The sequence below is a fragment of the Malus sylvestris genome, chromosome 8 (genome assembly GCF_916048215.2).
Source record: "Malus sylvestris chromosome 8, drMalSylv7.2, whole genome shotgun sequence".
NCBI lineage: Eukaryota > Viridiplantae > Streptophyta > Magnoliopsida > Rosales > Rosaceae > Malus > Malus sylvestris.
In genome coordinates this window covers 25,880,673-25,905,415 of record NC_062267.1, presented here as the reverse complement: position 1 = coordinate 25,905,415, position 24,743 = coordinate 25,880,673, and the positions used below count along the sequence as shown (strand labels likewise).

The following is a 24,743-nucleotide window of genomic DNA, read 5'->3' as shown; positions in this document are numbered from 1 at the left end:
TGTTTTGTGGTTTTCAACATTTAGTACATCAAGTTTTTTTCGTCTCAGAGTCATACCTAAAGTGTAAATTTTGGGACAATCTCATACATCCGTTAGTCAAACTGTTAAGTTTTTCGTTAACTGTGACGTGGCGCACTGACTGGGCGCCACGTGTCATCCACGTTTTTTTTTTTTTTTTTCTTCTTCCTTCTCCTTCTTCTTCTTCCTCCGACTGCAACTTTCTTTTTTTTCTTTTTTTTTTTTTTTTTGCTTCTTCCTTCTCCTTCTTCCTTCCTCCTTCCTTCCCTTTCTTCCCCTTCTTCCTTCTCATTCTCCTTCTTCTTCCTCCGAAATCTGGGGAAGTTTGTTTGTTTGTTTTTTTCTTTCTTTCTTCTTCTTCCTCCTTCTTCCTTCTTCCTTCCCCTTCTTCCTCCTTCTTCTTCTTCTTCTTCCTCAAAAAAAAAAAAAAAAAAAAAAAACTTTCATCTTCCCCCAAATTCGGAGGAAGAAGAAGAAGAACGAAGAAGGGGAAGGAAGAAGGAGAAGAAGGGGAAGGAAGAAGGAGAAGAAGGGGAAGGAAGAAGGAGAAGAAGGGGAAGGAAGAAGGAGGAAGGAAGAAGGAGAAGGAGGAAGAAAAAAAAAACTGAATCTGGGCAGATTCGGAGGAGGAAGAAGAAGAAGAAGAAGAAGAAGAAGAAGAAGAAGAAGAAGAAGAAGAAGAAGAAAGAAGAAAAAAAAAAGAAAAAAAAAGAAAAAACTGAATCTGGGTAGATTCGGAGGAAGAAGAAGAAGAAGGAAGGAGGAAAGAGAAAGAAGAAGAAGAAGAAAAAAAAATAAAAAAATAAGCTTCCCCAGATTCGGGAAGAAGAAGGAGAATGAGAAGGAAGAAGAAGGAAGAAGGGGAAGAAAGGGAAGGAAGGAGGAAGGAGGAAGGAAGGAAGAAGGAGAAGGAGGAAGAGAAAAAAAAAAGAAAGTTGCAGTCGAAGGAAGAAGAAGAAGAAGAAGAAAGAAGAAAAGAAAAGAAAGAAAAAAAAAAAAACGTGGATGACACGTGGCGCCCAGTCAGTGCGCCACGTCACACTTAACGAAAAACTTAACAGTTTGACTAACGGATGTATGAGACTGTCCCAAAATTTACACTTTAGGTATGACTCTGAGACGAAAAAAACTTGATGTACTAAATGTTGAAAACCACGAAACATGAGGGTAGTAAACAGTCTTTTACCCAAAATTAAATTATAACGATTACACATACATTAGATAACAAAATCTTACATAAAATTTATCAAATACGCATCGGAAATAAAATATTAGTATACAAAATTAATTCATAACAAAAGTACCAACTAAAAATAATAATTGAATTGAGTAGTTCTCGCAAATACATAAAATGTATGCAATGAGATGCATGAATGTACTCACTCCCTTCTAATCCCATCAACACATACCTAAGGCACCCAAGCTTTCACGTCTCATACCATGCTTATACCACTTGGCTCCGAGTACATTAGAACATGAGTTAACTCCTGTTCATCCCTTAACCCAATTTTTGTGACTCTCAGTTTCCACTTTATTAAATAGGCACTTCCCCTAACGTCCAAATGTATATTCAAGCCTTGCACCCTACGCCTGACATATACAAGATTTCATTATTTTTAATAATCAACCAATTTGTATGCTCAAGCCCTGCACCCTACGCCTAACATAAACAAGGTTCATTATTTTATATTCAAGGCAAACTTCAGCCCTTGAATATCCTCACAACTCAAACACTTTACACAGCTCAACACAATTGTACTCTCTTTCCTGCTTTGCAATGCATATGTATGTGTAATGTTCACATAGATATCAATACTCACACTTTATCTTACAAGCCTGCAAGTTTCAACATAAATCAAATTGATTAGTAACAAGAATAATATAATCATAATATTAATAACAAAGTAATAATTTATAATCCATCGTATAAAATGTTGCTCGTTGACCACTCCATATATGTTTTTCCAACATCTCGGCCATCTTGGTCGGGCAACCTGTTTCTATTAGAAAAGAATAGACATCCATGTTAGAGAAAATAATTGTTAGAGTGAAATATATGTCTCAAAGGCTACAAGGTATGGAATCATGTTTCTAGCTTTTCCCTTTCCAAACATCATCTTTTATTTTTATTTTAGCCCACCACTTCTACTTCTTCTTCTTCTTTAATATAGTTGAAACTATCAGCTGTTCGAACTGGGATACAAGTCAGCACATAGATCAGATTGTCATGGTTTTTGGATATGTTATAGAGGAGATGATAAGGAACAACTTTTGTGAAGGAAGTATTTCGATTGGAGCTACGAAAAATGGGGTTTAGGTACTCATGACATGGCTGTCCAGTTTTCTGCGGGATTAGAGACTGAGTTGGTATTTTAAACATATTGGAAGATCACACCGTGGGATTTTCCTGAAATTTTGATATATCATGGTAGAGAGACAGACAAACAACTCATATGAAGAAAGTACTTTGATATAATCTATGGATGATTGTGTTTTGATCTGTTAAATAGGGTGGACGAATTTCTAGTTTTGGATATCTTTCTGTCGATAGATGAAAATGATAGTAGTTTGATGGAGAGATTTGTTGGGTAAAGTCTCATGTATTTTTCTGGGATTTGTCTCACACTTTTGTACATCATTCTCAAGTGAAAATAAATAGAGATTTTCCATAGTTGGTGGAAGTGCTTCTCATGGAAATGATCTCCAAATGTAAGTACATAAACAACATAAGATTTAAGTGGTTCACCAAATCGACTACATCAACTGAGGTTTGCTTTCATTGTATTTCACTATATATAAGAAACTTACAAATACAATGAAAACTGGCTTAAAGCCTTCAAGAAAGATAAAGAGATAATATTAAAAGGAGGATGGCTTTTTGTTGGAGTTGTTTTTTTTTTTTTTTTTTTCTTCTTCTCTCTTCTCTCTTCTCCCCCTTCTCCCATTGGTTCCTTCTCCTTCCTTTATAAAGATTGAACAACCTCTTCCTTCCCATTTAGTTTGAGGAGAAAGCTTCTAAGTGTGCCAATAGAAAGAAAGCAAGTGTTGTGCCAATCACTAGACATAAAATGTGTTCTAATAGAAACACACCAAATGTTAACCTAATTATCACCATGAAATGTGTTCCAATCACAAATCAACAAATGTTATTCTCATCATTAACAATGAAATGTGGTCCAATAGACAAACAACAAATGTTAAGCAAAACCTTAGCTCTAATATGTGTTCAAATGGCAAAGAGACATGTGTGAAGTTAATCAATATTATGCAAGGTGAACAAACACTCACAAGCCACATTCAAAGTCTAAGGGATATGAATCCCACCTCTCCAAACTTTGGAGGGATGAATCATCACCAAACATTTAACTCTTAGATTCCTAATACAAACTTGCCAACTCACCCTTAAGTAGACTTCCACCTTGACATTTAGAGTGGTGAGTAATCACCAACACATTAACTCCTAATGTTCCAAGCTCTCCACCTCATATTTGAAATAAAATATCAAGACAAAATTACTCACTTATTCTAACCTCAAACTCTAGGCCCTTTGTGAGGAAAATCAAACCAAACTCATTTAATCTCCCTCCAATTCAAACTAAAAATATCTCTAATTACATATGAACATGACATACTACTAGCTAGTTTTTGAAATAATTTGTAGCAAAAAGGATTTTGCATTGAAACTATTTCACATATCAAAAGTAGGTTCTTGCATAAAATAAATCTAATAAAATCATTACGTAAAAATAATTACCCACACACACACACACATATATAATCTTTTTTTTTTAAATACGGGGTATTACACCTGACCTCCCCTTCCCTGCACTCATCCTCCCGTCTTCCCCCTCCCATCTTCCCCAAACCCACCACGCACCCATCCTCCACCTCCTCCTCCGCACCCACCCTTGCGCACCCATCCTCCACATCCTCCACTTCCTCCTTTGACTACCCACTTCCCTTCATCGATCTACACCTAGACATGTCGCACCCCAGCTGCATCAGCAGCATGGCGTCCGCCGTCGATTTCCAGATTTGGACTTCGTCTTGGACCCAAACTCTTCGAGATCACGGCAGTAGTTCCGAAGCTCCACGCCCCGGCGTCGTGATTCAGACGCAGACTATTGTCCGGTTCCTAGTGGACGTCGCCATTTCACGCATACAGGTGCAAATAGACAGAGGGAAGGGGATTGAGGGAGGGGACAGAGGAGGAGGTGGAGGATGGGTGCTAGGGTGGGTGCAGAGGAGGAGGTGGAAGATGGGTGCGAGGTGGGTTTGGGGAAGACGAGAGGATGGGTGCAGGGAAGGGGGGTTCGGGGAAGATGGGATCTGGTTTTTTTTTTTAATGGTAAATTATTATTTTATTAATTTTTTAATAGAAAGTGGGCCCCGCCTCAAGCCACGTCAGTATTTAATAGAGGAATTGACAGACAACTGACGGAAGGTATGACATTGAAACAAATTCGAAGATAAGGTATGACATCAAAACTTTTTAAAGACGAGGTATGAAACTATTAATGGCCCAATAATTGAGGTAATTTTATATAATTTACCCAAAATTTTAACAAGCGATAATTTAACAATTGAGATTTAAAATTTCACTATGTTAACACTACCTTAAAAATTAAGCAACTAAATAATTCAATAGAAGAAGACATTGGAAAGCACCCAAAACTAAAGCAGTCTTGTGATATATATCACGGGGTAGTTCTTTGTCATCAGAAAACTTGTGAAATTTGACTCGACTCGATGTTAGCATGTGACTTGTATTGGTTTTCTTCTCCATTAGGAAATAAATTGTTCTCTTGTATTTTCTTTTTATTTCAAAACCCTTTAAAGGCCGAACTAATTAACCCAACATAGATTTTTTTATTCATATATGTCAACAAAACCTTCAGCATGTTGTATTTCGCCATGCCTCGTTTGGTATGGATGATTGGATTGAAATAGATAAACAACTATTTCAAGGTATCTTGAAACAAGAAACGAATAATTTGGAGTCAACTTGGAGTTAAAAGATAGATTACTCAAGAAGGAACGTTGTTCATTTCAATCCTCCAAAAAATGAGAGTATTAGAAGAGAGAAGTTTTTTTTCATCTTCTTCTAATTTCCTTAAAATGATAAATAATTTTCTTCTACTTTGTTTTCTTCATGTTGAATCTTTTTCTAATCTCCTTAAAATAATAAATAATTCTCATCTACTTTTAAAATGCATTAGAGAGTTATCTATTTCAATTCAATTCTTCATACCAAACAAGCTACTAATGTTATAAAATCCATATTTATTTGACAGTGTACCAAACTATAAGAATTGCAAACCAACTCATCAAATGATCAATGATCAATTCAATTCTTTTATAAGTCTTGGAAAAAAAGAGATGATTTAAATTAGAAAATAAAGATATTTAAGGCATGCTAATGAGAGATTATTTTCTTACAATATTATTGGAAGGAATCGAATAATATGCGTTATATTTAAGATTCTATTTAGGAGATATACAAGGTTTTTTTAATTTTTAATTTTTTTTTACAAGCGACATTAAGGAAGAAGGGTATATGAACTTGAAATTTCAGTTGCAACTATAAATGTTTCTAACCAACTAAACTTCGAACAATTTGCATCTTGAATACAAGTTGAATTGAACCCAAAACATATTTGCATCTCAACCCATTTGACGGGTAAGATTGTAAGCTGCTCATCGGCACGTACATCACAAGTTTTGAGCAAACCCTAATTTGGATGAACAGAACAGAAAGAACGAATACAGGTGTAACAGACATGACGTTCTTATCCAACTGCAACACAAAACGCGTCTTCGCTTTGGGTCAACTTGACATGATCACCCATGTTGAAAAGCGTTTCACATTTATTTTCAACTTGGAAATTTCTTCTTCCCATTATATTATCTGCAACCGTGACTTTTCTTATTTTAATTTCTTTATATATAAGGTTTAGAGGATTTTAACGAAAAGTTCTTAATATTGTTTATTTTGACGAAAAATCATATTTTTACACTAAAAATTAATTCTTGTACTATTCATTTTACCCTTTATTTTGTCCTTATAATTCAAATTCAAAGTTTTCAAGTTTTTTTCATTAGTTTTCCTTAAGATTTAAGGATCATTTAATAAATATCAACCATGGTTACTTAAACTAACTCTAGTTAATCTATAATGCTTGAATCCCGGGACTAAAAGCCTTTTTATATGGATCGTTTTCAAGTGATCTCTCATATCAAAATCTGCAACTCTCTCTTTCATCCTCCCGTAATTTGAGACTAGCAGGCTTTCTTGGTGACTGGTCTCACTCTCAGTTTCTGGTTCGAATTTCTCTTTGTTTGTTCCCATCCTTTACATGCAAAAGAAAGGGTAAATAATGTTTAGTATCGGGTACTAATTTACAGGATTATTTGCTCGATTTTCATTTGGATTGCTTAATTATTTAGCCAAATATATTTTGCATGTTTTGCAGGGAAAAAAAATAAACAAACATGGCTCAGAATAATAGGGCAGAAATTGGAGGGTTTAACTATTCAAGGACTGGAAGTATGGGACGCCATGGACTGCCGAAAATCCAAACCCAGCATGAGAAGTCCTCGGCCGAGGTTTGCCACGACGACAGCACAACGCCGGTGAAGGCCAAGACGATCGACGAGCTCCACTCTCTTCAGAAGAAGAAGTCGCAACCCACCACCCCCATCACCGGATCGCAGGGGGCTTTTACCCCCACCATGTCTGAAGAGGATCGCCACAGGCAGCAGCTCCAGTCCATCAGGTACGTGTTTGTTTAGATTAATCATGCAGTTCTGAGTTCTGACCGAAACGCTGCGTTTTTATGTTACTCAAATGGTGGTGCACTGTGCAACGTGGGTGTCTGTGACAGTGCCTCATTGGCGTCACTGACGAGGGAGACGGGGCCGAAGGTGGTGAAGGGGGACCCGAAGTCAGATGGGCAGAAGGCGACGCATGTTGAACATCATCTTTACGACGCTTCTCTCTTTGGCGTCAGTGATAGTGCCCTCAAGTTTACCCATATCCTTTACAATCTCTCTCCTGCTGGTAATTCAATTTGCAATCCCTACTCATTAGTCATTAATATTATAAAGTTGATATAGGAATAATCATAGATTGGTAAGGATCATATTAGGTGATAATATCTTATATATTTAGTGGGTATCGGGGACATAAGTCACATGACGTATCATTTCACGTGTTATAATGTGATGTACCATTCAATGTGCTAAAACAAGGGTGGATAACTGTGTTAGTATGTCCTATTTATAGTCCATATATGTTGATAAAAAAAAAATTGTGATTGGCATTCTAAAAATGTTATTCTACACTCTAAACTGTCTATATTTGGAAAGAAAAATACATTTGTAAGGAGTGTAGAATAAGATTTTTGGAGTGCCAATAACATTTCCAAAAAAGAATAATACTTAGTTGCTCACTAGGGAGTACTGCATATTCTCATTTTTCAGATTTTACCCAATAATATTTTAACACATATTTTATTATTTTGAAAAAAAATGTGCACTAGTTATTTAATTTTTCTTGAACTTTTAAAAACAAGAAACACTTATCATCTTTTATTTGAACTCAATTATAAAGTCACTTGTTATAATAATAATATAAGTAAAATAATAACTACAGGATACGAGACCATGATTTTAGTCCAACAAAAAATCTCTTAACATCTATTTGAAATAACAATTCATTATAGACTCATAGTAATCGATGTTACAGGTCGAAAGCACATATTATATGTGCTTGCGTGTACGAATCAACTCGTCAAAATAATCATGATTAGACTCCAAGGAGATGCTGGAGCATATAGTATTAGTGGGATAAGATAAAATAAATAAAAAATAAAAAAAATTAGTAGGATAAGGACAGGTTATTTAGTATTTGAGTATTAATTAGTGATTAATATATGTAGTATGGTTTGTATGACAATCCCAAGAGTCATTTTAAATTTTCACATTTTTGAACAATTTTCCTTCAAAGTAATCCAAACTGATATTTTTATAAATTTGCATATTAATATTTTCATCGATATTAGTATTTTAAACATGAATTATAAACTAACTTATTCTTCATATGTACGTACAGAACTATATGAGCAAGCTATTAAGTATGAGAAAGGTTCGTTTATAACGGCATCGGGTGCGTTGGCCACTTTATCTGGGGCAAAAACTGGGCGTTCTCCAAGAGACAAACGAGTTGTCAAAGATGAAGAAACTGAAAACGAGCTTTGGTGGGGAAAGTAAGTGCCTGCTTGCTTCTTCTAAGTACCGCAATTAACATATTTGATTAACCTTAATTACCCAATTGAGTGATAATTTGTTTTGCTTAATGAATTAGGGGCTCACCCAACATTGAAATGGACGAGCATACTTTCTTAGTGAACAGAGAAAGAGCTGTAGATTACTTGAATTCCTTGGACAAGGTATTACTCAAAGACGTGTTGATCATTATTCTTCCTCATTTGTTTTTCTATTATTGGTTCAATCGTCCATATTCATGTTCTGACTAATTCTACAACTCAATTGTTTATCTTCAAGTTTTGGTAACAAGACGAGTAAAGAGCTTGTTTCGAAATATGCTCTTGTGAAAAACGTTATTAAAAGCACTTTTGGTAATAGAACAATGAAAAAAAAAACGCTAAAAAAGGTTTTGTCTATCGTGTACGACCAAAAATGCTTCTAATTATATGAAAATACTTTTAACGCTTATAAAATCGATGTAAATCGTCCCTAAATATCTTAAAACATTTTGTGCCTAAACATGGGGTCCTAAAACCATGGATCAAACATGTTAATCAGCTGGCAATGACAGTTTGCAGATTAGATTGCGTGTAAGCTTATCTTCTTGTTATCCATTTCCTCAATCCAAGGGATCTGCAAATATTATATTTGTAACCCATTAACAATATGCCTAGTATCATATGTAGGTGTATATGATGATGCATTGGCTGCTAAAAAAAATGATATCCCCTCAGTCGCTTTTGTTTCTATTCATCAACTTAACTTTGTGCTACGTGATATATATTTGTTTTTTTTAAACAAACGATATTATCTATACTTAAAAGAGGGAGAGGGTGGGCTTGACCTCATAATGAATTAGTAATAAAGTGATTCAAATTCGTCTTTGACGAAAATCGAACCTAAAACCTCTCACTTATAAGTGAAGAAGAATATTACTCGACTGTAGTACTACTACTAAGTGATTGTGCTACATGATATTTAAAACAAACAGTTGACCAAACTATTTTAGTTGGTTTGGTCTGACCGGTCTTTAATTTTGATCCTTTTCTTTTCCCTTACGTAAGTCTTGCTGTTTGCTGCTGTCATGTAAAGATTCAATAAGCTAATCATAGATGTAACACATATCCTCATGAGTCATGTACATACATATTGACCCCGTCATAATAATGTACTAACAACTCACTGTCTAAGAAAGTCTCTTTCGAACCTAAAATCTTTCACTTGCAAGTAGGGGTGCAACTTGGGTTGGATCAACCCAAATCCGTCCATGCCCAATCCGATTTCAAATTCGATGGGCGGGTTAGAATGAAGAAAAAACTCGCCCAAACCCAATCGGACCTCACCCTGATCATTTATTGGGTGAGGTTGGGTCGATGTCTTGGCCACCCGTGTCAACCCAAACCCAACCCCATTTTGAGTCTGAATTCGCTCACCCACATATTATCCATCGCAATTCATATTATATAAGTTACGTATAAGTTTTTGAAATGACTATACTTGATGTTTATTGTCGGTTTTCATATGGACATTTCTTTTGGTTGAAGCTTTGGTATATGTCTTGTAATTTAGTTTATAAATACCCTCCAAGTTGTTTGTTTTAACTTTTGTGTGGCTGATGATATGTAACTAAAATTTTAACTAATATTAACATTGGTTCAAATTTTGAAAAATCATGCAAAATAAGGTGTTATAAGATTGAACTCGATAAAGTTGGGCGAACCCAAACCCAACCCAAATAGACTTGAGCCCAATTGAAACCCGAACCTGAGTAAACCCGCATGAACCCAAACCCAACTCAAACTCGAATGGTAAAGGTTGGGTTGACCATCCAATCTACCAACTTGCTCAAGTTGCACTCCTACTTACAAGTGAAATAAAGCACTAGTGAAATATTTACTTTCTTTAGTGTCAAATCATCAAAATTAAACTGTCATCAAAGTAAAAAGGAAAATTTAAGTATGATGGTGCAAATATATTAACTATATCATCAGTCATATATGGTGGAAACACATTAACTATACTGTTGACAATTGCTTGACGAGTAATTTCGTCTCATGTTTACGTAATGCTATCAGTCTATTTTTGTTATAATACGTAATTAGTGATATCAAGTACTTGTTTTGCCAAAATTGGTCTGCAACAAGATGGACTTTACACTAGGCAAGTTGTAACAGCTACAAACAACTATAGAACAATAGTTCAAGAACCGAGCTAATTTTCACAGATTTACTTGCCAGCCAGAGAGAAACAAACTAAACATATGAATCCATTTTGATAATTTTCCTAATCTCTTTGGTTCTTCCAATTTGTACACTCTGCAATACTTAATAGTGACTGGTGTTATGCTAAATCTGTATTCCAGGTTTTTGTGAATGATCAGTTTCTTAACTGGGATCCAGAACACCGAATCAAAGTTCGGATTGTATCTGCGAGAGCTTACCACTCCCTCTTTATGCATAACATGTAAGTAATGAATCTGATATGCCAAGATTATTAAGTGCATAATGCTGAATGCAACAACATTTTACACTCTTAGCATAGTGTTGAAACGATAACTGGCTGGATGACAGGTGCATCCGCCCTACTCCTGAAGAGCTGGAGGATTTCAGTACTCCAGACTTCACAATATACAACGCCGGGCAGTTTCCATGTAACCGTTTCACTCACCACATGACGTCCTCTACAAGCGTAGACCTCAATCTTGCTAGGAGGGAAATGGTCATCCTTGGCACCCAGTATGCTGGAGAAATGAAGAAAGGCCTGTTCAGTGTCATGCACTATCTCATGCCTAAGCGTCAAATCCTCTCCCTCCACTCTGGATGCAATATGGGGAAAGGCGGCGATGTTGCCCTTTTCTTTGGCTTATCTGGTAACAGTTTTATGGCACTGCCACAACCGTGTGTGCAAGGATCAATTGGCGACGGATGCATAAATCTTTTGTGTTTCAGTTTCTTTCGTGTTTGTGTAACTGATCCTGGAATATATATATCATCTGCATTATGTTTGTCGTAGGCACTGGGAAGACGACTCTGTCTACAGACCATAATCGGTATCTAATTGGAGATGATGAGCATTGCTGGAGCAACAATGGTGTGTCAAACATTGAAGGTGGTTGCTATGCCAAGTGCATTGATTTGTCAAAGGACAAGGAACCAGATATTTGGAACGCTATCAAATTCGGGACTGGTAATTAGCATCATGATATAATTTGAACTTTCTACTTTAAAAACGACAGTTAGCGCAAAATGTTTCGGTTCTGTGTCATGATTGGAGTGATGTTTCAAATTCTTATCAAATATGGTTGCATATGTGTTTGGCAGTTTTGGAGAATGTTGTGTTTGATGAGTATAATCGAGAAGTTGATTACTCAGAGAAATCTGTTACTGGTAAGTAGTAACAAGTAGTAGCAAGTGAATAAGATGTTACAGAGAATGATATGAATCAGTCCTTATAAAGAACATTCTCTCGAACTGTACAACTATTTACCGTGTCCTGCCGATTTTTGGTTTGACCTTGGCAAACATTGTTACAGAAAACACCCGGGCAGCATATCCAATAGAGTATATACCGAATGCTAAAATACCGTGTGTTGGCCCCCATCCGAAAAATGTCATCCTCCTGGCATGTGATGCATTTGGTGTGCTTCCACCAGTGAGCAAGCTGAGCTTGGCTCAAACTATGTACCATTTCATCAGCGGTTACACTGCTTTGGTATTCATTTGACCTTCTGTCCAGTTTGTAGTAGTTGCATGCATTTGATTTTATTGATGGAACTTCGAATGCAAAAATAGGTCGCTGGAACAGAAGATGGTATTAAGGAGCCACAAGCTACATTCTCAGCATGTTTCGGTGCAGCGTTTATTATGATGCATCCGACAAGGTATGCAGCAATGTTGGCTGAAAAGATGCAGAAGCACGGAGCCACAGGGTGGCTTGTTAACACAGGGTGGTCTGCAGGAAGGTATAAAATCTATTGAAACAGAAATCCACTGATGCATTTGATGATGCTCGTCCAGCATTGGAAAGAGAAATACAACTAGACCAAGAGTTAGTCAGTGCACTTCGATTGTATAACATTTAGTTCTTTTGCAGGTATGGAACAGGTAACCGTATCAAATTAGCCTATACCAGGAAGATTATCGATGCGATCCACTCGGGGGACCTTCTGAATGCAACCTACACAAAGACTGAAGTTTTCGGTCTTGAGATTCCTACAGAGATTGAGGGTGTACCTTCAGAAATTCTGGACCCAATAAACACCGTAAGTTGCTCATTCTTTTTCCGTCTACGTATTTTCTAGCTGCTTTAAATTTTGGTATGCATTTTTTCATTTGTATGAACTGGATCTGTGTGAATATTTTCAACGGCAGTGGTCAGACAAGAAAGCCTACAAAGACACACTACTTCATCTGGGTGGTCTGTTCAAGAAGAACTTCGAGGTGTTCATGAATCACAAGATCGGAAAGGACAACAAGCTGACCGGGGAAATTCTTGCAGCGGGACCAAATTTTTGATCCGGCAGCTGTGTGATTGATGAAATGAAATGAAATAATGAACATTTATACGTATATCTATCCATGTCATGTGAACCGATCAATTAACTCACTACCTTGTGTAAAGAAAGTGTCATTCAGTTTTCATTTTTCTTGGTTGTGTTCCCCGATTACTCTATGAAACCTTCTAAACCTTGTGTAAAGAAAGCATGTAATTGTTAGCTTTATGGATTGTGGAAGATGAGTTTGGTTTGAGAAGCTACCTGCGCACGGTCACCTCCGCATAGCTAATTAGCAGGTTGATATTTGAAGGCATGACATAATTTGCAGGCTTTTTTGGTTCGAGTTCAATGAATGAGCCTTTCAGTAGCCAACTCCGCCATGTCGACGTTCTTGTATACCCGACACGCCCCGAGTAGGGCAGCCCAAATAACGGCACCTGCTTCCATTGCATTTTCCCCAGAGTTCATAGCCTGGTCCAAAAGACCAGAGCGTCAAAGCAGATCAACCATACAACCATAGTCCTCAATCTTAGGCACAATGAAATGGTCATCAAGTATTGACTAGAAGTACAAAAAGCCATCTTCGGCTAATCCAAGATGCGTACAAGAGCATTAAATGCCTATGAAGGTGATCCCATATGTTTTTTCTCCACAATTCTTCATTACAAACCGCAAAGTGTCCGAGTGTTCGACACTCAGGCACGCCTCGGACACGGATTGGACACGGTTAACAGTTTGGATACAGTTAAGACATGTTTAGGACACAGTCAAAACATGACGGGATATTTTTGTAAATATAAAAAAATTGGGGCATTTTTGTAAATATCAAAACTTCTGAAACCACTAAAACCTAAAACCTAAAACTTGAAGATCATTGAGACTCGAATAACATGTTGTTTTAATTATTATGTTTGTGTTTTTAATTATTATATATAGTGAATAAATTTGATGAATACGAGTACTTTGTAATATTATGAATTCCAAGTATTGTTTTAATATATGTAATACTTATTATATGTTAATCATCATATCCTAGCTGTGTTTGTGTTCCCTTTTTGAGTTTTAACATATTTTGCCGCATCTGTGTTTGTGTCCATGCGACCTAGTGGATATGTACAACATCACTCTTATGGTATTTGGGTTTAGTAGCCCTTTTACAAACCACCAACCAACAATAGTCATGTTCTAAAAATACATTCTCTACTCACCTTTTTTAACCAATACTAATTCATTCTGACCATAATATTGATAGATTATTGACATTAAGTTAAGGATAATTTCGCAACGAAAAACCAATAAAGTTTGTATTTTGAGAGCATGATTAATTTTAAGGAAAACTTATGAAAAGTCCTTAAAAACTTTAGTTTTAATCAAAAAGACAAAATAAATGTATAAGTGAATAGTACCATAAGTGACTTTTTAAAGTAAAAATGTCATTTTCTTTAAAAGTGAATAGTATCAGAAGTGTTTCGTTAAGATTCTCTTAATTTTAGTAAGTGTAGTAAACCCAATTTCTCTTTACATAAACAATTTTATTATTTTCCTAAAAGATAATGTTAAGGGGATAAAAAATGTTAAACCAATTTTGCAAACTAAATAGTATGGTTGTAGATTATTGAATTATTAATTAAACGAAATACAGATTAACGTGCTTATTCTTTTTGACAAAATATAGGTTTACAAATTTAGTTCTTTCCTAAAACATTCCAAATCTTGGAATAATTAAAGCCCGAAATCCAGGCCAGGGAATAATGGTCGATGTCATGAGCAGGATAAAGGTGTCAGAGAGAGAGAGAATGAGAGAGAGTGATCGTCAGCACCAAACCCTCACCTCCTATTGTCTTTCTTGACTTGGATTACCCTCATCGTTTTCATCGGGATTTAAACGCACTTTGAGCGGCTATTTTGTTCTGTCTAATCAGAAATTAGTACCCATTTAAATATTCGGCACAAAGTTGTTGATTTCTGATTGCTTCCTTTGTTGAAATTTGAAGGCGTCAGCTGCTACTTTCCTCTCTCTTTTCTTTTCTTTTCTCATTATTTTCTCAGAGAGAGAGAGAGAGAGAGAGAGAGAGAGCAATTAATGTTCTCAAGCTGAGATTTGAGCTCAGAGAGAGATGGTGGTGAGGAAAGTGGGAAAGTATGAGGTTGGGAGGACGATCGGCGAAGGGACCTTCGCCAAGGTGAAGTTTGCTCAGAACACTGAGACGGGTGAGAGTGTCGCCATGAAAGTGCTGGATCGCACTACCATCATTAAACACAAGATGGTCGACCAGGTATCCTCCAATTTCCCAGAAACCTACCCAATTTACCTGTTTTGCATATTTTAATTTTGAATTCAAATAGTTTTCTAATTTACCCACCTGTTTTTTTGGTTTATGGTAATTTACCCACTTTCTGATTTAGCTTGGTTTCTATTTTTACTGCCCGATTTATGTAGTATCTAGGATTACAGAGTGACCAGTTTCCAAATTGAGGTTTTTTCTTAAAAGAAATTTGATATGTGTGGTGCAGATCAAGAGGGAAATATCTATCATGAAGCTTGTCAGGCATCCCTACGTTGTTCGTCTGCATGAGGCATGTCATATCTTTATTTTTAGCTGCAAAAACTTTCTGTTTCTGTAAATTGTTTCACATGTGCAGTCGGTCACTGAGGATGATGTTGTTTTCCCGTAGGTTCTAGCGAGCCGTACTAAGATTTATATAATCTTGGAGTTCATTACTGGTGGTGAATTGTTTGATAAAATCGTGAGGACTCCTAACTTTTCAAATACCACAACTCAATTTCGAATTGTGGACCATTAGTTCTTTTGAGAAAATGGTGATGGTAACGTTGAAGTCGCCTGTTTTTAGGTTCATCATGGGCGACTAAGTGAAGGCGAAGCCAGGAGATACTTCCAACAGCTTATTGATGGGGTGGATTATTGCCACAGCAAGGGAGTATATCATAGAGACTTAAAGGTCTTCCTTTTATACATTTAGCTAGCTATTGTGATTCTTATCATGAGATTCTTATCAGTGTTCTTTTGCGTGAGATTCTTATCGTTGTTCTTTGCAGCCGGAGAATCTGTTGCTTGATTCTCTTGGAAATTTAAAAATTTCCGATTTTGGTCTGAGTGCATTGCCTGAGCAAGTAAGATTCGTATCCGAATCATTCTTGTCCATTGTTTGACACTTTAACGGTTGAGAGATTTGATATTTGTCGGGATTGTTGACATTATAATGGTTGTGAGATTTATTATTTATCGGGACTCATTTGTGATGTCTCGTTGTCTGACATTATAACGGTTGAGAGATTTGATATTTGCTGGGATTGTTGACATTATAATGGTTATGAGATTTGATATTTGTCGGGACTCATTTTTGTGATGTCTCATTGTTTGACATTTTAACAGTTGAGAGATTTGATATTCATCTGTTTTGTTGACATTATATTGGTTGTGAGACTTAATTTTGACGGGACTCATTTTTTTGGTGTCTGCACATAGGGAGTCAGCCTCCTTCGGACAACCTGTGGCACCCCTAACTATGTAGCACCTGAGGTAACGACAAATTTATCTAGCTTCAGCGTTAAACGTTGACTATATCTCAACTGCTGATTCTTCTAGTTTCAATCATTGTCGTGTAATATGCTGATTCTTTATTCTTATATTTTATTTTGTGCTCTAGGTACTCAGTCACAAGGGTTATGATGGTGCCGTGGCAGATGTTTGGTCCTGTGGGGTCATCCTTTATGTTCTGTTGGCAGGTTATCTTCCGTTTGATGAGCTTGACCTAACCACACTATATAGTAAGGCATGAATTTCTTTCATTTGTACTCATTTCTGCTTATTGTGCCTTTCAGCATTAAGTTTCTTGATTGATATTTTGGATCAATATGTGCATACTCTGAAACATATTATGTTTGGTTAATGAGTAGCTCAGTTACCACCACAATATGATAACATTGAAGGGGTGATTAAGTGTATTTCGTTGTGAAGGAATGTAGAAATTCTGTCTCTGTTCTTTCACATGCTAGATACCCCTTTGACATTATTTTTAGGTGCAGTTTCTAGTGGATGCTAGGTTTGATTCTTTAATCATCTAGTTTCTGTTGCAACTCAATACTTTGCCTCGTCTGTTGACTAGTTTTCCACAAGGATGTCAAAGTAGGATGTTAATACTAGTCACTATCGTTTAATTTCTGCAGATTGAGAAAGCAGACTTCACATGCCCATTTTGGTTTCCAGTGGGAGCAAAATCCTTGATTCACAGAATTTTAGAAACAAACCCTGAAAATGTAAGTATTGGCTAAGCGATAAGACATTGTTCAGTTTTTGTATGCGTAAAGTGCACATTTTATTGCTTCATTACTATTTCGATATCTAACAAAAACACCATTGCAAAGTGTTGGTGTCAGTTTTTTATCATATTGCTTTACAGTGGACATCTTAAAGTCTTGGAATGAAATAACACATGTAACTAACGAAGATAAGGGTGAGGTGTGTAATAAAACAAATGTTAGAAGATAAGTATTTAATTAGAAGTACCAAGGCCTATGTCCTCAGATTTCTTTCACCATTAAATGATTTATTTCCAATGCATTTTAAATTGACAAGTAAAACTTAGTTTTTCAGAACTTGGTGTGTACCGTGTGTTAAAGATTTCTAAAGAACTAATGTTTTATGTGCTTTCTAAACATTTTCCTCTGGCTGTCACCAACGTTGGATTGGGCCATGACAATCTTCTTTCAGTCACCAATCCCAGTTACGGGTGTGACTGTTAAGGTATCATAACTTGGTCTGAAGAAAAACGCTCCTCACTGGAATATGACTGAAATAAAGTCAGTGCCTTTAAGCGTGTCATATTTACACTTGTAATGCAAGAGAAATCTAACTCTAGATTAGCTGGAATATGACTGAAATAAAGTTGTAGTACTTTTAAGTTTTTTTATTTTATTTTTTTTAATTTTTTTATTGGAGAGCAGTTAAAAATTCTAAGTTGGAATAGTTAATATTAAAAGTAGAAGTCTAGTTGTTACGAACAATAAATACCTTTTTCTTTATTGAGAATTATGAGCACTGGCTTGGGCCATCTACAGTGGGATATATCCCTTAATTATTCTTCAACCCACATGACCTCTCTTTTTTTTCCTTTTAACGTCGATAGTGTTCAGGACCCACTCATGACATACATTTGCATTCTTGGTTAAGTTTTTGCTATTTTTGAAAGTTTATTTCCCACTGCATCACATTATTCACCCCCCCTGAGTGATTTAATTCAAAAGTGTGGACAAACATCAAGTACTATATTTGAATAAAATTGAATGAACTCTATGTAATTAGTGTTCTGGGATTTACGTATCTTGAATATCTAATTCACTGAGTTATTTTGGTTTTTGTTTTTCTGAAACGTTTGTGTGTGTGATTGTGTAAATGCAGCGTATTAAAATTGAACAGATCAGAAATGATGAGTGGTTTCAGAAGAATTATGTTCCTGCCCGATTACTTGAATATGAAGATGTAAATCTGGATGATGTGAATGCTGTTTTTGATGATGCCGACTCTGAGGTTGTCAAGACTTAGCGAAGCTACATTTTATTTTGTTGAGATTGACAACACAAGTAACTCTCTTGTTATATATGGTTAATAGCAGGAACAAAGGGCTATCGAGCACCACGGAAATGAAGACATGGGTCCTTTAGTTCTTAATGCATTTGACTTAATAATTTTATCTCAAGGCTTAAACCTCGCATCAATGTTTGACCGTGGAAAGGTAAGACACTAGCTTATTGGTTGATTTTCTTTTATCTTTATCCTTTAGCTACTCAGTAAACCATACTTCCAGTTTTACAATTTGGTGTAAAGTTCTATGTGTTTCATATGAAAGGTACCCTCTCACCCTTAAAGCTGCTAATCTTATACTGTTCTATCTTGTTCCTTCAACCTGTCAAAATCTTCACAAAGCAACTGTCAATTGAGATTCAGTATTTAACCATCATGACCTTTGCTTATGGACACAAGTTTTCACAAGGTAGTTACTTTATGCCGGTTTCCTACTTATCTGACATGTGAATTGCTTCCCCAATTGTAGGATTCTATGAAATATCAAACGCGCTTTGTTTCACAAAAGCCAGCAAGGGTTGTATTATCCAGTATGGAAGTTGTTGCCCAATCAATGGGATTCAAGACACACATTCGCAACTATAAGGTAAACCAGCCCAGATCTATACTGATCTATATTTTTGGTGCTTCATTTTACTTCTTCCCCTTTTTCCGTAGACGTAGCCAATCTGGGTGAACCACGTACATCTTGTGTTTGCTTTCCTATCTCTATCCATTTATATACTTATCCACACTAATGACCGGAGCAATCTAGCGAAGATCACAAAAAATGACCGTTTTCGCTACCTAGGATCTATCTTGCAAGAGAACGGAGAATTAGATGGAGATCTCAACCATAGAATACAAGCTGGATGGATGAAGTGTAAGAGTGCATCCGGCGTGTTGTGTGACCGTCGTAGGCCACTGAAGCTCAAGGGAAAATTTTATAGGACGGCAATAAGGCCAGCGATGTTGTATGGCACAGAATGTTGGGCGGTGAAGCATCAACGTACACAAAATGGGTGTAGCGGAGATGAGGATGCTTCGTGGGATGTATGGGCACACGAGACAGGATAAGATTGGGAATTAGGATATCCGAGGTAAAGTAGGAGTAGCCAAAATTGAAGGAAAGATGAGAGAAAATCGGTCCCGGTGGTTTGGACATGTGCAAAGAAGGCCTACTGACGCTCCGGTTCGAAAATGTGACTACGGGACAGAGGTTCGGGGCCGAAGGAGTAGAGGAAGACCTAGGAAAACTTTGGAAGAGACCCTAAGAAAAGACTTGAGTACTTGGATCTAACGGAGGACATGATACAAATGAGCGCAATGATGTTCTAGGATTCATATAGCCGACCCCACTTAGTGGGAAAAGGCTTTGTTGTTGTTGTTGTATTTTACTTCTTCCCCTTTATTTGTTTACCAATATCGTGATATATACAAGTCCCTTTACTTCTATTTTGTTTGCTAAATGTGTGCATGCGCGCAAGCATGTCTGTTCATAATTCTGGGAGTACAATCCTGGATAGAAGTACTTGAAAACTCGCTCCTAAACATACGTATGTTTCTTTTTTTCCAGATGAGAGTGGAGGGTCTTTCAGCAAATAAAACTTCTCATTTCTCCATTATTCTTGAAGTAAGCTTTTACACCTCCGACACTGAACTGAAGCCACCCCTACCAGTTTAGTAGACTGATTATTTTTAATATTTTTTATTGCCTGCAGATTTTTGAAGTTGCTCCGACCTATTACATGGTAGACATTCAGAAAGCCGCCGGAGATGCTAGTGAATTCCTCAAGGTTAGTTTTCATTTTGCTTCTAACTATTTTTGTTTGGTATCGATAACATGGTAGCTTGTATCACCTGCGTGTGCGCATGCATGTTGGTTGCGTCTGTTTGCATGTAAAAGATTATGGCTTTTCGTCTCTCTTTTAGTTCTGAATTGAAAAGATGTGCTTCTGTTATACAGTTTTACAAGAACTTCTGTAGCAATCTTGAGGATATCATCTGGAAACCTCCTACTGAAACTAGCAAGTCGAGGATCAGCAAGAGTAAAAGTAAGAAGCGCTGATTTCTGACATGCGCATCATCTGCTTTCGGTTATCAGTGCTTGACGTGTAGTTTGTGATGGTTTTGACCTTTGGGGGGCACGGGGTGTTGAAGTTGTAACCGCAGTTTACCAAACCCCGGCTGGAATCTCCTTCCCCGTGACACTACAGCCTTTGAAGAAGAGGGAAGATTAAGAAGAATCCAGAAGGAAAGAGATGTATTTCGTTTTTGTTTTTCAGCGTAAAAGTTTGTATAAATCGAGTTGTTCTAGTGTAAAAGTTTGTATAAACCGAGTCTTAATCAGGATGTGAGGAATGTGCGTACGTAGCTAACCAGGAGACTCTCTTTAAAGCTATGTTATGTATCTGCAGTTCTCTCTCTCTCTCACACATACAAACACACACTATAAACTCTACATGAATCCCAGAATAAATTATATGAAATATGAGATTTTGTTTCGTTCTAACATTTTGTCGTTCATAAAATTTGAACTCAGGATTTCTTCTCTCTAATAAAGTAGACAATAAGTGCTACTAGGCTCCTACAGCATGTCATATCACTCGCCATATGAACCAAGTTTGTATTAATTTCGACGTGTTTTTTCTAGCTGAAGTAAATTAGGGCTGGTTCGGGTCGGGATCCCGAACCTAAATCCCTAACCCGAATCCTAAACCAAAACATTTCGGGATGGGATTTTATATCCCAAAATCGAACCGAAATTATTCATTTTCCGAAATTCAGGATTCCCGAAAGTGTTTCGGGATTTTCGGGTCACTTCGGGATTGGGCCTTGAAGCCCAAAATGTTATTTTAAGCTCTTTAACAAGTAAGCTCACCCATTTTTTAGGGGGAAAAAAAAGAGTTAACAATTGCAAGCTTGCAGCCCACTGCCCGCACATCCCACCTGTTTCAGTTTCACAATCACATAAATAAATTCAATTCAATCAAAGTTCACCACAATTTCATCTCATAATTTCAATTTTCATACCAAGCAAGCAACAACTAACTAGTTAGGAGGATGATTCTCCACCCTCCTAATCTCTCTACCCTTCCATCATCTTCTATTTGAACGGTCACGGTTAAGTCACATCAACATCTTATATTGATTTTTTTATAGAGAAAATAAGATAAAAATCAATGTGTGAGAGGAGGGGAGGGGAGGGGATGAGAATAGAAGGGTAGAGAATCCACCTCCAACAAGTCAAGCCTAAGCTCACAATTGTCTACCAAACTAGTTAATTAAAAGTGCATGCAACCAAAATGAAATAAGTTTTACAAACCAAACTTCCGAATGAATTTAGATTAAGTTACAAACCAAAATCAAAACATATTTTATAAGCAAAAAAGTGCATGCAACCAAAATGATGCTTAAGTAAGTTCATTCCCTTTCGCCCCTTCGGCCCCTTCCCCTTATTGATGAATGACATGTTGCCGTTGATGGTGGACCCCTTCCTCTTGTTGATAATTGAACCTTCCTTTGTATTGGTGTAGATGCTCTTGAAATGGGTGGTCGCGGAGGTAGTGATGGGTGGCGTTGAACTTGAGGTGGTGGAGGAGGTGGCATTTCACTTTGTGTGGGATTCTCCTCACCTCCCATATTAGGCAACTCTAAAACAATAAAAACAATAAAACAAAAAATATATTTAGAAAGTGAATGCATAAATTATAAAACTAAGAAAATAAAAACATGAAATCAAATACTTCACTTACCCTTTTCCACGATTGTAGGCTCCTTGTAGAAGGACATTTCATTCCCCCTTAGCTAATCACTTGTCCACACCAAAGCCTCAACTGTTCTCAGTGTTAGGGAAGCTCTAAAAGGATCTACAACTCTTTCACCAAGACTAAAAGCATTCTCACTAGCAACGGTGCCACTAGGAAGAGCAAAAATGTCCTTAGCAACCTTACTAAGAGTTGGATATGTTCCACAATTGACTTTCCACCAATCCAAAATATTGAAACCCTCATATGTTAAGCTTTGGTGAGAATCATTGATGTACATATCCATTTCATTGGATATCTCGTTTTGTTGAGCTACTGCTCTTTTTTGTTGGATCTTCTTTTGCATTCTTGTAGCAACATCATCATCTTCCAACCCCGAAGAATCATCTACCACAACACTTGGCCTTTGATCCACAGTAACACTACTACTACTAGAAACCTCTCCCTCCTTATACGCCTTAAACAAATCTGTCAAGTTTTTTTTAATACTTGTCTTCACATCCAAGATTGCCTCACATGAATAGCGGAGTTCCTCTACGCTTGCCTCCAACATTTCAAACTTGTACCTCGGGTTGAGTGCTTGGGCTATAAAGAGTATAGAGTTAACCTTTTCAATGTCCCCCTAATACTTGTCAAACTTAAGCTTCATGGAAGTTGCCACACTTTGCAAAGTGGCATTGGAGGAATTGCAAATCTTTTCTTCCATCTCCAGTTGCAATGCAATCACTGTGTCGAGTATTAAGTTTGAAGTTGGAGTTAGGGTTGCACTAAGTGTCAATGTGGCATCATAAAACTGTTGAAGAAAGTGAGCAAAAGTCATCGCCCTTTCCCAATCTTCCACCACCGGAGGACCCATCCGTTTGACCTTGGTTGTGACCCCATTAATCTCTTTAGATACCTCCTCTTGAAAGTAAGAGATGAAAGTGTTGCACTCATCCGCCATCCTTGAGAACACTTTCTTAAATTTGAAGGCACTATTGAGCATTTCATAGGTGGCATTCCACATTGTGACAACATCAAAAGGAATATTTGACATCTTATCAAATCTCATCAAGACACAATACTCCTTAAAAGTCTCCAACCTTGTGGGGGATGAGTGTATGAACTTGACACAATTCCTTATCCCTTCAATCTCATGACTAATCTTTGTCATTCCATCTTTAACTATCAAATTGAGGATGTGACAAGCACACCTTATGTGCAAGTGAGCCCCGTCAAGTAAAAAAGTACCATTGAACTTGAGCCCTCTCTTCATGTATGCAATGACGGTGTCAAATAATGCTAAATACCTTGTCTATGCCCCAATTATTCAAGCATACTTCTAGACACCTCCCAATATCACCACCCTTGTGAGATGTAATTTGAACAAAATTTAGGATCCTTTTATACAAAGTCCAATCATTATCAAAAAAATGTGTCGTCACCACCATGTAATTAATATTTTGGATTGAGGTCCAAGTATCGGTAGTGATACTCACCCTCAAACCATCAACCACCCTCTTGATTTTTTCCTTCTCTGTAAAATACAATTCTAAAATCGCTGTCACCACCTTGTGCCTATTTGGAAGCTTGTACTTTGGATTCAAGTCATGGATCAAATCTCTAAAGTCTTCTTGATCAACCGCCCTAAAAGACATCTCTGCTTTTATTATCTACTTCACACATTTCATATCAAGTCTTTTTTTATTGAAAGTGTGAGCGACAACTTGACCCCCCATCACCCCTTGTGACAACAATGGTTGTTTCGAATTCGAAGCCTTGTAGAGACTATAATTCGAGCATTTCTTCAAATGATTAAGAATACATTTTGTTCCATGTCTAGAGGACTTTGACAGCACTTTCATTTTGCAATGATTGCAGTCCGCCATAACTGTTGTAATCCCAAATTCATCAGTCGCATTTACCTTAGTGGCATTATTCCACGCCGGACTTGGCCCCTTAGTCTTATTACTTTTTTTCCGTTGACCCACCCTACTTGCTAATGTGGCCAACGAAGGCATCTGCTACTTGTCCAATTCAACACTATTTTCCTCACCTTCTTATTCCTTTATTTCTTCATCTATTTCTTCTAACCTTATATCAGCATCCATATCTGGATCATCATCACAATAATCTTCATAGTATTCAGTTCGAATGTACTGTGGCTTTCGTTTTACTAAAACCAAGGTCCTAGGTGTACTAGTAGATTGTGATTGGCTACCACTACTAGACCTGTCCATCCTGACAATGCACAATAATATATCACAACCATAATTCAACAAATGTATAATATTCATATATCTCATATACTAATCAAACACATATATATCACAACCATAAACTGACAGAGTGCACATTCCATAACCTGATCCATAAACACATATATATCAAACACATATTTATCTCTGATCCATAAACTGATCCATAAACATATATATCACATATATATCAAACACATATTGCACATTCCATTTTTCGGGAGTGCACCATTTCTTACCCACCCTAAGTTATTTGATTGTTTCCCTCACCATTTCTATTTAACATAATTTAGCTACACTATTACACCCTCCCAACAATTGGAATTCATTCTTATGCTCCACTCAAAGGATTCCTTTGAATTCAATGCTTAGTCTA

The 24,743-nt window shown here is 36.9% G+C and overlaps 2 protein-coding genes across 4 annotated transcripts; both read left to right on the top strand.

Moving 5' to 3' along the window:
• The first annotated feature begins 6,210 nt into the window (after positions 1-6,210).
• Positions 6,211-13,037, top strand: LOC126631817 (phosphoenolpyruvate carboxykinase (ATP) 1-like). Of its 2 annotated transcripts, none has more exons than XM_050301971.1 (13): positions 6,211-6,339; positions 6,492-6,794; positions 6,903-7,078; positions 8,132-8,285; positions 8,384-8,468; positions 10,649-10,749; positions 10,857-11,155; positions 11,299-11,472; positions 11,607-11,672; positions 11,819-11,997; positions 12,078-12,247; positions 12,379-12,547; positions 12,657-13,037. In XM_050301971.1, the coding sequence occupies exons 2-13, from the start codon at positions 6,511-6,513 to the stop codon at positions 12,798-12,800; spliced, it is 2,001 nt and encodes a 666-aa protein (XP_050157928.1). In that variant the 5' UTR covers positions 6,211-6,339; positions 6,492-6,510; the 3' UTR covers positions 12,801-13,037. The 2 variants fall into 2 exon arrangements, with proteins under 2 accessions (XP_050157928.1, XP_050157927.1); XM_050301970.1 differs by having other exon boundaries at positions 6,224-6,388.
• Positions 13,038-14,530: 1,493 nt separating this feature from the next.
• On the top strand, positions 14,531-20,875 carry LOC126631818 (CBL-interacting serine/threonine-protein kinase 8-like). Of its 2 annotated transcripts, none has more exons than XM_050301973.1 (14): positions 14,531-15,057; positions 15,296-15,358; positions 15,458-15,529; positions 15,635-15,742; positions 15,840-15,914; positions 16,270-16,323; positions 16,451-16,576; positions 16,971-17,060; positions 18,202-18,330; positions 18,416-18,535; positions 18,854-18,970; positions 19,940-19,996; positions 20,085-20,159; positions 20,330-20,875. In XM_050301973.1, exons 1-14 carry the CDS (start codon positions 14,899-14,901, stop codon positions 20,429-20,431), a joined length of 1,347 nt encoding a protein of 448 aa, XP_050157930.1. In that variant the 5' UTR covers positions 14,531-14,898; the 3' UTR covers positions 20,432-20,875. The 2 variants fall into 2 exon arrangements, with proteins under 2 accessions (XP_050157930.1, XP_050157929.1); XM_050301972.1 differs by having other exon boundaries at positions 14,532-15,057; positions 18,413-18,535.
• The last annotated feature ends 3,868 nt before the right edge of the window (positions 20,876-24,743 follow it).

What these genes read in the sequence shown, in the direction of transcription:
- LOC126631817 (XM_050301971.1), top strand. Translation starts at nt 6,511, where the DNA reads ATGGCTCAGAATAATAGGGCAGAAATTGGAGGGTTTAACTATTCAAGG. An exon ending in TTACAATCTCTCTCCTGCTG is followed by an intron (nt 7,079 to 8,131) that starts GTAATTCAATTT and finishes ATGTACGTACAG; the next exon opens with AACTATATGAGCAAGCTATT. An exon ending in ACAGGGTGGTCTGCAGGAAG is followed by an intron (nt 12,248 to 12,378) that starts GTATAAAATCTA and finishes GTTCTTTTGCAG; the next exon opens with GTATGGAACAGGTAACCGTA.
- LOC126631818 (XM_050301972.1), top strand. Translation starts at nt 14,899, where the DNA reads ATGGTGGTGAGGAAAGTGGGAAAGTATGAGGTTGGGAGGACGATCGGC. An exon ending in TAGAAACAAACCCTGAAAAT is followed by an intron (nt 17,061 to 18,201) that starts GTAAGTATTGGC and finishes GTGTAAATGCAG; the next exon opens with CGTATTAAAATTGAACAGAT. An exon ending in CACACATTCGCAACTATAAG is followed by an intron (nt 18,971 to 19,939) that starts GTAAACCAGCCC and finishes CTTTTTTTCCAG; the next exon opens with ATGAGAGTGGAGGGTCTTTC.